This window comes from Pleurodeles waltl, chromosome 3_1, assembly GCF_031143425.1.
Source record: "Pleurodeles waltl isolate 20211129_DDA chromosome 3_1, aPleWal1.hap1.20221129, whole genome shotgun sequence".
Taxonomy (NCBI): Eukaryota; Metazoa; Chordata; class Amphibia; order Caudata; family Salamandridae; genus Pleurodeles; species Pleurodeles waltl.
Window position 1 is genome coordinate 831,927,989 of NC_090440.1, and position 14,208 is coordinate 831,942,196.

The 14,208-nt window shown below is 48.2% G+C and overlaps 1 gene segment (V, D, J or C); it reads left to right on the forward strand.

Moving 5' to 3' along the window:
- Positions 1-14,208, forward strand: part of LOC138284671 (Ig gamma-2A chain C region, A allele-like) — a 118,355-nt gene that overhangs the window by 54,691 nt on the left and 49,456 nt on the right. Inside the window, 1 exon segment of the C gene segment in view lies at positions 11,192-11,500. Coding sequence covers positions 11,192-11,500 — 309 coding nt within the window.

The window sequence follows — 14,208 nt, forward strand, 5'->3', positions numbered from 1 at the left end:
TGTGTTATTCATATAGGGGGTCATTCCGACCTTGGCGGGCGGCGGCGGTAACCGCCGTGCGGCCGCCAATGCGGCCACCATTATGACATTCCCGCTGGGCCGGTGGGAATGAGGCCGCAACATAGGAGCCGGCTCCTAATGGAGCCGGCGGTGTTGCAGCCGTGCGACGGGTGCAGTTGCACCACTCGCGCTTTTTACTGTCTGCTATGCAGACAGTGAAAAGCTGGCCGGGGCCCTGTTAGGGAGCCCCAGCACTGCCCATGCCAGTCGCATGGCCAGTGCAGGGGCCCCCAGGGGCCCCAGGACACCCCTTACCGCCAGCCTCTTCCTGGCGGTGCAAACCGCCAGAAACAGGCTGGTGGTCGGGGTGTCATAATCCCCAGGGCAGCACTGCTTGCAGCGCTGCCCTGGCGGATTATCACCGCCGGGGCTAAAACGGCGGGAAACCGCCAGCCCCGGCGGTGCGACCGCAGCGCTTCCGACGCGGTCGTAATAGGGCTGAAAGCACCGCCAGCCTGTTGGCGGTGCTTCTGTCCTTTTAGCCCTGGCGGTCTCGGACCACCAGGGTCAAAATGACCCCCATAGTGCTTAACTGTGTCACTGAGGCTCTGCTAATCAGAACCGTAGTGCTTATGCTCTCTCTGGTAAATGAAGTCACTAGCTTATAGTATATAGCAAATTTAAAAGCAATTTCATTTGGCACACTGGACCCCCCTTATAAATCCCTAGTTTCTGAAGTTAGCTCTTTGCACACTATGTATATACTATTTCAAAGTAAAAAAGAGTCCAAGGGTTCCCCTTAAAATTAGATAATTCTAATGCTCTGCCACTATCTTACCTCTATTTTGTGGTAGTGTGGTCGAGCAGTAGGCTTATCAGAGGGTAGTGTTAAGCATATGTTGTACACACACAGGCAATAAATGAGGAACACTTACTCCAGGCCAATAGGGTTTTATATTGAAAAAAATATATTTTTGAGTATGTCTTTAAGAACCACAGGTTCAAGATTTACATCAAACACTTTAAGTGAAGTACCTCAGATTTAGATACTTTAGGAACTTTATTGCCATTTTTACATTCAAACTATTTGAAAACAATATCATGTACAGTATTTGAAAAGTGGACACAGTGCAAAAATCAACAGTTCCTGGGGGAGGTAAGTAAAGGTTAGATTAGGAGGTAAGTAAAACACTTACAAGTCTCAGTTCTGGGGCATAGGCAGCCCACCGTTGGGGGTTCAAGGCGACCCCAAAGTTACCACACCAGCAGCTCAGGGCCGGTCAGGTACAGAGGTCAAAGAGGTGCCCAAAACACATAGGCGCCTTTAGAGAACAGGGGTGCTCTGGTTCCAGTCTGCCAGCAGGTAAGTACCTGTGTCCTTGGGGGGGGGGGGGGGGGGGGGCAACCAGGGGGGGTTTTGTAGAGCACTGGGGGGACACAAGTAGGCACACAAAACACACCCTCAGCGGCACAGGGGCAGCCGGGTGCAGTGTGCAAAGCAGGCATCGGGTTTCAGGTAGGGAAAAATGGAGGGACCCGGGGGTCACTCTGTCCCGAGAAGCCCCCCCTGTGCCTGCCTGCAATGCTAGAGGGTCACCTGGGGGTCACTCCTGTGTTGAAGTTCGGTTCCTTCAGGTCCTGGGGGCTGCGGGTGCAGTGTTGCTTCCAAGCGTCGGGTCCCTTGTTACAGGCAGTCGCGGTCAGGGGGAGCCCTCTGGATTCTCTCTACAGGCGTCGCTGTGGGGGCTCAGGGGCGTCGCTGTGGGGGCTCAGGGGGGTCTCTGGTTACTCACGGGCTCGCAGTCACCAGGGAGTCCTCCCTGAGGTGTTTGTTCTCTGGATCTCGAGCCGGGGGCGTCGATGCGGAGTGAAATTTGCTTCTTTGTGAAGTCTCACGCTTCCGGTGGGAAACGTGCAGTCTTTGCAACAAAGAAGTAGCTGGTTTGAGCAGGGCTGCTGCTCACAGGAGTTTCTTGGTCCTTTGAAGCCTCAGAGGACTGCCCTGGACTAGAGGTCGCTGGTCCCTGTTGGATGCGTCGCTGGTTGCAGGTTTTCGAAGTTGGAGACAGGCCGGTAGGGCTGGGGCCAAAGCAGTTGTCGTCTTCCTCCTTCTCTGCAGGCTTGTAGGTCAGCAGTCCTTCTTGTTTCTTCAGGTTGCAGGAATCGGATTTACTGGGTTCATGGGTGCCCCTAAATACTGAATTTAGGGGTGTGTTTAGGTCTGGGGGGCAGTAGCCAATGGCTACTGTCCTGGAGGGTGGCTACACCCTCTTTGTGCCTCCTCCCTGTGGGGAGTGGGGCACATACCTAATCCTATCGGGGGAATCCTCCAAAATCAAGATGGAGGATTTCTAAAGGCAGGAGTCACCTCAACTCAGGACACCTTAGGGGCTGTCCTGACTGGTGGGTGACTCCTCCCTGTTTTTCTCATTATCTCCTCTGGACTTGCCACCAAAAGTGGGGGCAGTGGCCGGAGGGACGGGCACCTCCACTAGCTGGGATGCCCTGGGGCGCTCTAACAAAGGGGGTGAGCCTTTGAGGCTCACCGCCAGGTGTTACAGTTCCTGCAGGGGGAGGTGAGAAGCACCTCCACCCAGTACAGGCTTTGCCTTTGTTCCTGGCCACAGAGTGACACTCTCCCCATGTGTCCAGCAACATGTCAGGTATGCCAGCCTGCCACACACCAGACTTCCAATGTAGGCTGACTAGTCTCTGTTTTCAGGGGGCATCTCATACACCCAGAGGGCATATTAGTTACAATAAATTGCACACTGGCATCAGCATTCTCAGCAAAATAAACGCACAAACTTCCCTGTTTTCAGTGTAAAACACAAACTCCACAGTTCCATAATGGCTGATACCAAACTCCCAGACCTTATACTATTATGGCCACCCTGCACTTATAATGTATATGTTTTTGCTTAGGCACTGTAGAGACACAGTGCTCATGCACCTATGCCCTCACCTGTGGTATAGGGCACCCTGCCTTAGGGCTGTAAGGCCTGCTAGAGGGGTGACTTACCTATGCCACAGGCAGTGTGAGGTGGGCATGGCACTCTAAGTCGACATGGCACTCCCCTCAGTCATTTTCTCCCCACCAGCACACACAAGCTGTGAAGCAGTGTGCATGTGCTGAGTGAGGGGGTCCCTAGGGTGGCATAATACATGCTGCAGCCCTTAGAGACCTTCCCTGGCATCAGGGCCCTTGGTTCCAGGGGTACCAGTTACAAGGGGCTTACCTGGGTGCCATGGTTGTGCCAATTGTGGAGACAAAGGTACAGTTTAGGGAAAGAACACTGGTGCTGGGGCCTAGTTAGCATCAGGAAAGGCAAACCGTTAGGAAATACCTCCTTTGTAAGGTTATGTTATGATTTGAAAGTGAAGATAGCAGGGTCCCAGCACAGAGGGGTGGTGTGAGGGGGTAATCATGCCGAGGGGAAAACTAGTGGCCTGGAGGATAACTCCCTCCCTCCTGTCCTAGTTGTGGAGTCAGGGTTTGAGGGACTGTGGCCTCCCTAAGTGATGGTCTCCCCTGTGGGAGAAGCAGCATCTCTGACTAACAGCTCCGGAAGCATTAAGGGCAGTGTAGGAGGTTGGCTCTGTGCACACTATTTCTTACTTTGAAATTGTATATACAGAGTCCAAGGGTTCCCCTTAGAGGTAAGACAGAGCATTAGAATTATCTCTTTTTGCCACTATTTTGTGGTAGTGTGGTTGAGCAGTAGGCCCCTGCAGTAGCCAAAGCACTCATTGGTATTTTTACCAGAGTGGGATTTCCTATGGAGGTGGTGTCTGACAGAGGTACCAACTTGATGTCAGCATACCTGAAACACATGTGGAATGAGTGGTTTGTAGATGGTATGGTGTGGTGAATTTATAAGTCACCCCACAATGGTCTTGTGGAAAGATTTAACAAGACATTGAAAGGCATGATCATGGGGCTCCCTGAAAATCTCAAAAGGAGATGGGATGTCCTCTTGCCATGTCTGCTTTTCGCCTACAGAGAGAAGTTAGAAGGGAGTAGGGTTTTCCCCCTTTGGAGGCACCTGTTTGGCCATCCTGTCAGGGGACCACTAGCTCTTGTAAAAGAAGGCTGGGAGAGACCTCTTCATGAGCCTAAACAAGATATAGTGGACTATGTACTAGGCCTATGTTTGCAAGTAAAAACCTTGAGGCCAGCCAACAACTCCAGAAGTTGTGGTATGACCAAAAGGCTGCTATGGTTGAATTTCAGCCAGGGCAGAAAGTCTGGGTTCTGGAGCCTGTGGCTCCCAGGGCACTTCAGGACAGATGGAGTGGACCTTACCCAGTGCTAGAAAGGAAGAGTCAGGTCACTTACCTGGTAGACCTAGGCACTAGCAGGACCCCCAAAAGGGTGATCCATGTGAACCGCCTTAGATTCACATCTGCCCTGTCATGGAAGACTTTGTTAATGGTAACAGATGAGGACCAGGAAGCTGAGAGTGAACCTCTCCCTGATCTCCTCTCCACAGACCCAAAAGATGTCTCAGTTGATGGAGTGATCTATTCAGACACCCTCTCTGGCCAACAGCAATCTGACTGTAGGAAGGTCCTGCAACAGTTTGCTGAGCTCTTTTCCCTAACCCCTTGGTCAGACACACCTGTGTACCCATGATGTGGACACAGGAGACAGCATGCCTGTCAAAAACAAATTTTTCAGACAGTCTGACCAAGTTAAGGAAAGCATCAAGGTGGAAGTCCACAAGATGCTGGAATTGGGAGCCATTGAGCACTCTGATAGCCCCTGGGCTAGCCCAGTGGTCTTGGTCCCCAAACCTCACACCAAAGATGGAAAGAGAGAGAATTAAGACCTCTGTAGTCCACACAAAACCTCATCTGTCACCAAGACAGATGTCCATCCCATTCCAAGGACAGATGAATTGATTGATAAGCTAGGTGCTGCCAGATACTTAAGTACCTTTGACTTGACAGCAGGGTACTGGCAAATCAAAATGGCACCAGGAGCAAAAGAAAAGACAGCATTCTCCACACCTAATGGGCATTATCAGTTTACTGTTATGCCCTTTTAAAGAATGCCCCTGCCACCTTCCAACCAAAGGTTGGTGATCAAGTTCTTGCTGGCTTGGAGTCCTTTAGTGCAGCTTATCTTGACAATATTGCTGTCTTTAGCTCCAGCTGGCAGGATCACCTGGTCCACATGAAGAAGGTTTTGAAGGCTCTGCAAGCAGAAGGCCGCTCTATCAAGGCATCCAAATGCCAGATAGGGCAGGGAACTGTGGTTTTCTTGGGACACCTTGTAGGTTGAGGCCAAGTTCAGCCACTCCAGCCCAAGATCCAGACTATACTGGACTGGGCAGCTCCAAAAACCCAGACTCAAGTCATGCCAAGGAATGCCCTGACTGGTTACTATAGGAGGTTTGTGAAGGGATATGGATCCATAGTGACACCCCTCACAGAACTTACCTCCAAGAAAATGCCCAAGAAGGTAAACTGGACTGTAGAATGCCAACAGGCCTTTGACACCCTGAAACAAGCAATGTGCACAGCACCAGTTCTCAAAGCTCCAGATTACTCAAAGCTCCAGATTGCACAATGAACTGCTTGGAGAACTGGTGCTGTGCACATTGCTTGTTTCAGGGTGTCAGACTGCCCCTATCCCATGTTCAGAGGCATCAGTTTTGTCCCAAACAAATGATGATGGCCTTGACCAGCCTGTTGCTTTCATTAGCAGGAGGTTACTCCCCAGGGAGCAGCGTTGGAGTGCCATTGAGAGGGAGGACTTAGCTTCTTCAGGGACCAAACCACAGCAGAGACCATACCTCTTTGGTACTCACTTTATAGTTCAGACTGACTACAGACCTCTCAGATGGCTAATGCAAATGAAATCCAGGGAATTGACTTTATAGTGGAACACAGACCTGGGACTGGCCATGCCAATGCAGATGTCCTTTCCAGGTTCTTCCACTTAGAAAATGAAGACTCTTTTGGGAAAGGTTAGTCTCATCCTCTTTCGTTTGGGGGGGGGGGTTGTGTAAGGAAATGCCTCCTTGGCATGGTTACCCCCTGACTTTTTCAAATCATAACTTGGCATCAGCAAGGGCAAAGTGTGCTGGGGCCTGGTTAGCAGGCCCCAGCACCAGTGTTCTTTCCCTAACCTGTACCTTTGTTTCCACAATTGGCACACCCTGGCATTCAGGTAAGTCCCTTGTAACTGGTACCCCTGGTATCAAGGGCCCTGATGCCAGGGAAGGTCTCTAAGGGCTGCAGCATGTCTTATGCCACCCTGGGGACCCCTCCCTCAGTTATTTTCTCCCCACCAGCACACACAAGCTGGCAAGCAGTGTGGATGTGCTAAGTCGACATGGCACTCCCCTCAGAGTGCCATGCCAACCTCACACTGCCTGTGGCATAGGTAAGTCACCCCTCTAGCAGGCATTACAGCCCTAAAGCAGGGTGCACTATACCACAGGTGAGGGCATATGTGCATGAGCACTATGGCCCTACAGTGTCTAAGCAAAACCTTAGACTCCCAGACCATATACTCTTGTGGCTACCCTGCACTTGCAATGTCTGTCATACACGAACTCCACAGCACCATAATGGCTACACTGAAAACTGGGAAGTTTGGTATCAAACTTCTCAGCACAATAAATGCACACTGATGCCAGTGTGCAATGTATTGTAAAATACACCCAGAGGGCATCTTTGAGATGCCCCCTGAATACCTACCCGACTTCTAGTGTAGGCTGACCAGTTCCTGCCAGCCTGCCACACACCAGACATGTTGCTGGCCATATGGGGAGAGTACCTTTGTCACTCTGTGGCCAGGAACAAAACCTGTACTGGGTGGAGGTAATTCTCACCTCCTCCTGCAGGAACTGTAACACCTGGCGGTGAGCCTCAAAGGCTCACCCCTTTTGTTACAGTGCCACAGGGCATCCCAGCTAGTGGAGATGCCCGCCCCTCTAGGCACTGTCCCCAATTTTGGCGGCAAGGCTGGAGGAGATATTGAGGAAAACGAGGAGAAGTCACACACCAGTGAGAACAGCCCCTAAGGTGCCCTGAGGTGACCCCTGCCTTTAGAAATCCTCCGTCTTGAGTTTGGAGGATTCCCCCAATAGGACTAGGGGTGTACACCCCCCTCCCCTCAGGGAGGAGGCACAAAGAGGGTGTAGCCACCCTCCAGGACAGTAGCCATTGGCTACTGCCCCCCAGATCTAAACACACCCCTAAATTTAGTATTAAGGGGTGACCCAGAACCCAGGAAATTAGATTCCTGCAACCTACACAAAGGAGGAGGGCTGCTGACCTGAAAGCCCTGCAGAGACGACGGAGACACCAACTGACTTGGCCCCAGCCCTACCGGCATCTCTCCAGACTCAAAGAACCTGCACAGCGATGCATCCGACAGGGACCAACGACCTCAGAGTACTGCCCTGAAACCAGTCCCCTCAAAGGACCAAGAAACTCCCGAGAACAGTGACACTGTTCACCAACTGCAACATGTTTCAAAGTTGCAAAAAACTTTGAAAGAACTCTCCTTTCCCGTCGGAAGCGTGAGACTTCTCACTCCACATCCGACGCCCCCGGCTCGAGCTCCAGAGAACAAATACTGCAGAGAGGACTCCCAGGCGACTGAGACGACAAGAGTAACCTCAGTCAACCTGCCTGCACCCCCACAGCGACACCTGCAGAGATCCAGAGGCTCCCCCTGACCGCGACTGCCAGGTAACAAGGTCCTGGGGACTGTGGGTGCAGTGCTTGGTCCAGGCGTCGGGTTCCGAGAGGAACCAACCTCCAGTGCAGGAGTGACCAGCAGGCGGCCCTCTTCCAAGCCCAGTTGGTGGCTGGCCAGAGAAGCTCCTCTGTGCCCTGCATGTATCGCCTAAGTGACCCCGGATCCCTCCATTGCTTCCTATAGCAAACCTGATGCCAACTTTACAAAACAAACCCTCAGCGGCACAGGGGCGGCCGGGTGCAGTGTGCAGAGCACTGGGGGGTGGGGTGACACCAACAGGCACACAAAACTCCCCTGGTCTGCTCCACGAGGACGCAAGTACTTACCTGCCAGCAGACCGGAACCGGAGCACCCCTGTTCTCTATAGGCACCTATGTGTTTTGGGCCCTCCTTTGACCTCTTCACCTGACCGGCCCTATGTTGCTGGTGCAATGACTTTGGGTTTGCCTTGAACCCCCAATGGTGGGCTGCCTATGCCCAAAACCTGAGACTTGTAAGTGTTTTACTTACCTCCAAAACTAACCTTTGCAAAAATCAACAGTTCCTGGGGGAGGTAAGTACTGTGTCCACTTTTAAAATAGCTTATTGGCATTTTAACCTATACTGTGTATATTACTGCTTTAATTCAGAGTTCCCTACTTACATAAAATGCAAGGTACTTCAAATCTTGAATCTTGTGGTTCTAAAATAAATTGTGTGAAGTAAATACCTAAGAAAATATATTTTTCTATATAAAAACCTATTGCCCTGGAGTATGTCTTTGAGTGTGTGTTCCTCATTTATTGCCTGTGTGTGTACAACAAATGCTTAACACTACTCTCTGATAAGCCTACTGCTCGACCACACTACCACAAAATAGAGCATTAGTGGCAGAAGTAGATAATTCTATCTTACCTCTAAGGGGAACCCCTGGCTCTGTATATACTATTTCAAAGTAAGAAATAGTGTGCACAGAGTCCAACTTCCTACAGAGGCCCTCGGATTTATTGTAAAATGCACACAAACACTGGCATCAGCACAATACACCCACACTAAGAAGTTTGATACCAAACTTCCCAGTCTTCAGTGAAGCCACCATGGAGCTGTGAAGTTTGTAATGACAAACTCCCAGACCATATACTCCATATGGCTACACTGCACTTACAATGTCTAAGAATGGACTTAGGTGAGGGCATAGACAATGTAGGGGCATATTGCTCATGCAGCTATGGCACAGTGTACCCTACCTTAGGGCTGTACGGCCTGCTAGAGGGGTGACTTCGCTATGCCACAGGTAGTGGTTGGTGGGCATGGCACCCTGAGAGGGGTGCCATGTCGACTTTGCCATTGCAGATTGTGGGTGCTGGAGGGGAGAAAAAGGTAGTGTGCATGTGCTTCGTGAGGGGTCCCTTAGGGGGGCACAATACATGCTGCAGCCCTTAGGAACTCTCCCTGATCACAGGGTCCTTGGTACCACTGATATCTTTTACAAGAGACTTACTAGTGTGCCAGGGGTGTTCCAATTATGTAAACAATGGCGCAGTTTTGGGAAAGAACACTGTGTGTGTGCTGGGGTCCTGCTAACCAGGCTCCAGCACCAGTCAAGTCAGCATCAATATCAGGCAAAAGGTGTGTGGTGGGGGGTAGTAACCATGCCACAAGGGGCACTTTGAAATACATAATGTTGTACTCAGGGGTTGTAGGAAAGGCGATTATCCTTTTTTACTGGTCAATACCATGGAACACCTTTATTGTGCATCCATTACCATGCAATGCCTTTACCACGCAACCATTACCACTTTAAGGCATTACCACACGCCTTTAAAATGAAATTGTACTTAGTTATCAGGTAAAATATATATATATATATATATATATATATAATAATTACATATATTTTTTTTAAGGGTGTTTTTAGCTTTAGGGTGGGTAATGGTATTTGAGTGGTGTAGGTATATTTAGGGTGAGTAGGCACATTTGGGTGGAAGGGTGTTTTTAGGGTTTAGGGGTGGTTGAGATTGGGGGTTAGGAGTCAGTCATGGAATGGACATTTTATATATATATTTTCACTGAAACAAAAATCAAAGGTTACTGGAACGTTATAGTTATGTGTGGGTGAAACGTGAACCTAACCATTGAAATTCAGCCAGGATAGGTATACTTCTATTTTCTTCAGTTTAGGCCATGAGTTATAGCTATACTTATCATGAGTATGAGTTAGAACTATAAGTATAAGTATAGCTAGGAGTTATAGCTCTGCTTAACAGCTGAATCTCTATGGTTCTATGTGTGGGTAAAAGGTGAACCTAACTATAATATCCCCTTGACCTTTACTTTCCGATTAAAAAAAAAAAAACAATTCCTGTTTGCTTTTTCAGTTAAAAAAAACAAAAATGTATCAACGTAGTGTATTTATATAACCACAGCTGCGCACTGCCTTTGGCCGTGAGCAACAAGGGTTGGCTGAAGGGCCTGGTCTGTGGCCAACCCCACACTGCCTCTGGTCGTGTGTAGCAAGGGAATACTGTGTGAGGGGGTGCTGTTTTTTTTTTTAACCCATTGGGCTTCGGATCAACGCCCATAGTTATCTATATTTCTTTTTATATCTCACAAACTAGTGAACAGATTTACACCAAATCGAAAAAAGAGATCTTTCTAGAGCAGGATCTAGGTTTCTGGCAAATTTGGTTAATACCATTCAGCTGTTCAGGCTGTAGTCGTGTCTAAAATATCTATGGGAAGTAACATGGGAATCACACATTAGGAATCACCTCAAAACTTTCTATGCAGAACTAGACAAAGAAATAAACAAAGTAGCACACTTTTACTTAATGATTAGTCAACCAAAAAATGTTTTTCCTATGGAAACTAGGTCCTATATTATATACGTATAGCTTATATCTTAGACTAACTATAACTACCTAGTAGGTATTTGCGTGTGTCTAATAAATGTATGTGTATATATATATATATAATAAAAAGGTTTACTTACCTGATATGCCTTTACCACTCATACTTGCAAATTCGTTGAAAAGGCATAACCATGCATATCGTTGCCATGCAGCACAAGGCAATGTGTGGTAATGTACATGTGGTAATGGTATCTCTAGGGTTGTATGGTGGAACCACGCATAACAGATTTTGCTCAGATTCATTGAGTGCATTCTGTAAAGCAAATCACCTGGTGAGCTTCTGACCCCTGATTTAAAAAAATTCTGTGTCATTCGTATCAGCATTATCATTTGCAACCATTAGAAAGCACTGCTTTAGATCATGAGATGTACTTTAGATGAACAACGAGCACATTTTAATTAACGCAGCACTGAATTTCGATAGATTTACAGCAGTGTAATACAGCATGATGAAAAGGTTTACTTTTGCATGCATTATGAAATAATTGTTAAATTCCTTCTGCAGCACGTATGTATAAAAATTTAATGTTGAGTACTCTGCTTAAAATTGACCCCATGTTTATTTGCTATTTTTCTGTAGTAAGTAGCCCCAAAGCACTGAAAATTCTATGTGAGCCCAGAGTGCCTAGAGAAGGAGAGAACGTAACTTTATCTTGTGTCGTGAAAGACTACTACCCTCCAGAATGTGAGGTGAGGTGGTTTAAAGGATTTCAGTCCATCGAGACCGCGATTGTGGAAGCCCCTCAGTTATGTGAAGAAACCGAACTCTACCGAAGGAAAAGCAAACTCACATTCACACCAACAAAGGACGATCATAACGCAGAGTTCTCATTGGAGGTTATTCATCATGGACGGCAGCTAAGACGAAAGCACCCCTTGATTTTAAAAGGTCAGTATGTCCTATCAGATCAAATTCAGAGGCGTATTACTTTGCAAGTTCTATTTCCTGCTATCTATCATGTTCCCAATTCACTCCTGATTTCCATTTGGCCGGGCCATCTAACTACTATAAAGAGTAGGAAAGGGAGACTCAATGAATTTCTCACTTCCACATTTTTAATATAGTAAGTGGTTGCAGTTTTCTGGAAGAGAGAAAGGTTTCCCCCATCTCAATGTCCATAATGGCCCTGAATCGTCTTTTTGTAAAGATAACAGCCTTACCTGGGCCCTCGATTCTTACCTGCACTGCGGGTGGTTCTAGTGGAGTCTGCACCTCCAGTTTCTTGTACTGAAGTAGTCCTCAATGTACGCCCTCAGATACAGCTCACACCGTTTGAAGGATTTCAAAGGTATTGACTCGTGAAATGTCTGAGCATGTCTTCTGTGTTGGGGGATGGGAGCTGGGACCATTCTTGATTGCTCTCCAACAATATGTTATTCAAATTTGGGAAAAAATCGAATGGTGAAGTGAAGAAAGTGCCACAAAACCGTGGCTATGCCCAGATAATTAAACTGTCAAATCCTCAGTTAGTTGTACATTAGTAAAATGTGTGTTTGAATTAATTATTACGTTTTCCACATTAAAAAAAACAGTTGACAAAGGCATGAGGAAGCATGTCAGTTGGAGATTATCCTGTGCACCTATGCAGTTTCTCTAGACCTGAATGACAGGCATTCCCTCTACATGGCCCCTCTTCTTTCTGGAAAGGAATGTTAGCACTCTATTGGTTACTAACTGCTGTAATCCCCCCTTGTGGCGTGCCTCTACCATGCATATTGTGGGAGATGCAGGCTAAGGGAAACCCAAGGTAGCATGCATGACAATGCCCTGTAAAGAGTGGGTTCACGCATTATTGAGGCAGTTGCGGTAACATAAAATGTTAATGAGCTTGAACTTTATGTTCACAGCACAGGGAAAAGGTAAACACGATCTGTACAGAGTTTTTGCTGCCACTGAACTTGCAAGAAATACGTGTAGGAAATACATGGTACTTTTTCAACTCGAGGAACCATGTGTCATCATAAGATACTGTTTAATCGAGCTTTGAATATGGTACAAGTGACAATTCGACATTTTCCCCACAATGTTCTTGCCATTCAAATACCAGAGAATCACTGGTCCAAGCCAATCAGCTCTGATTAATCTGGGCAGTCGAAGTAGCACCCACAGGAGGCATGTGAAGAAACGACGATAAGGAGAAGAGAGTGGTATGTGGCCAACGAGGCGACTGGTGGAAACGGCCTTGCTGTAATGTGCACTGGCAATACGACAGTGGAGATAGAGGCCAGTGGGCACATCCTTAGGATTATGCAGGAGAGAGAGATAGCCCTGCATGATATGCAAGAATGGTGCTCCTGAGCGCGATGCAGATGAGAGGGCAAGCTGAGTGCAAGAAGAACCTCCTGCAATGTGGTGGTGATGAGCACTGCAGTAGGTCTCCAGCAGTGAAGGGCTACATTACCTCCAAACTGGGAGGGCGAAGGTGCTTTACTTATGAGAGGCAGGAGCACAAACTGCTGTTTATTTTGTGACATGAAATGTAGAACTCAATGTTGAGTGGTGGACAACTATCCCACATTGGGCCCACTGATGATAAGACAGTTGATAATCACTTAGCAAATAAGTACAGTTGAGGTTTGTGCTGCTATCCTCCACTCGCCAATTCTGTTCTGCTGGCCTTTCAGTGTAAAGTGCCCCCGTGAATAAAGTGCATAGTCACAGTGGTCATCAGTAAGGAAATGCCTCCTTGGCATGGTTACCCCCTTACTTTTTGCCTTTGCTGATGCCAAGTTATGATTTGAAAGTGTGCAGAGGCCTGCTAACCAGGCCCCAGCACCAGTGTTCTTTCCCTAAAACTGTACCTTTGTCTCCACAATTGGCACACCCTGGCATTCAGGTAAGTCTCTTGTAACTGGTACCCCTGGTACCAAGGGCCCTGATGCCAGAGAAGGTCTCTAAGGGCTGCAGCATGTCTTATGCCACCCTGGGGACCCCTCACTCAGCACAGACACACTGCTTGCCAGCTTGTGTGTGCTAGTGGGGTTAAATGACTAAGTCGACATGGCATTCCCCTCAGAGTGCCATGCCAACCTCACACTGTCCATGGCATAGTAAAGTCACACCTCTAGCAGGCCTTACAGCCCTAAGGCAGGGTGCACTATACCATAGGTGAGAGCATAGGTGCATGAGCACTATGCCCCTACAGTGTCTAAGCAAAACCTTATACTCTTATGGCTACCCTGCACTTACAGTGTCTATGGTCTGGGAGTCTGTCATACACGAACTCCACAGCACCATAATGGCTACACTGAAAACTGGGAAGTTTGGTATCAAACTTCTCAGCACAATAAAGGCACACTGATGCCAGTGTGCAATGTATTGTAAAATACACCCAGAGGGCATTTTAGAGATGCCCCCTGAAAACATACCTGACTTCCAGTGTGGGCTGCCTGCCACACACCAGAAATGTTGCTGGCCACATGGGGAGAGTGTCACTCTGTGGTCAGGAACAAAGGCAAAGCCTGTACTGGGTGGAGGTGCTTCTCACCTCCCCCTGCAGGAACTGTAACACCTGGCGGTGAGCCTCAAAGGCTCACCCCTTTTGTTACAGCGCCACAGGGCATCCCAGCTAGTGGAGATGCCCGCCCCCTCCGGCC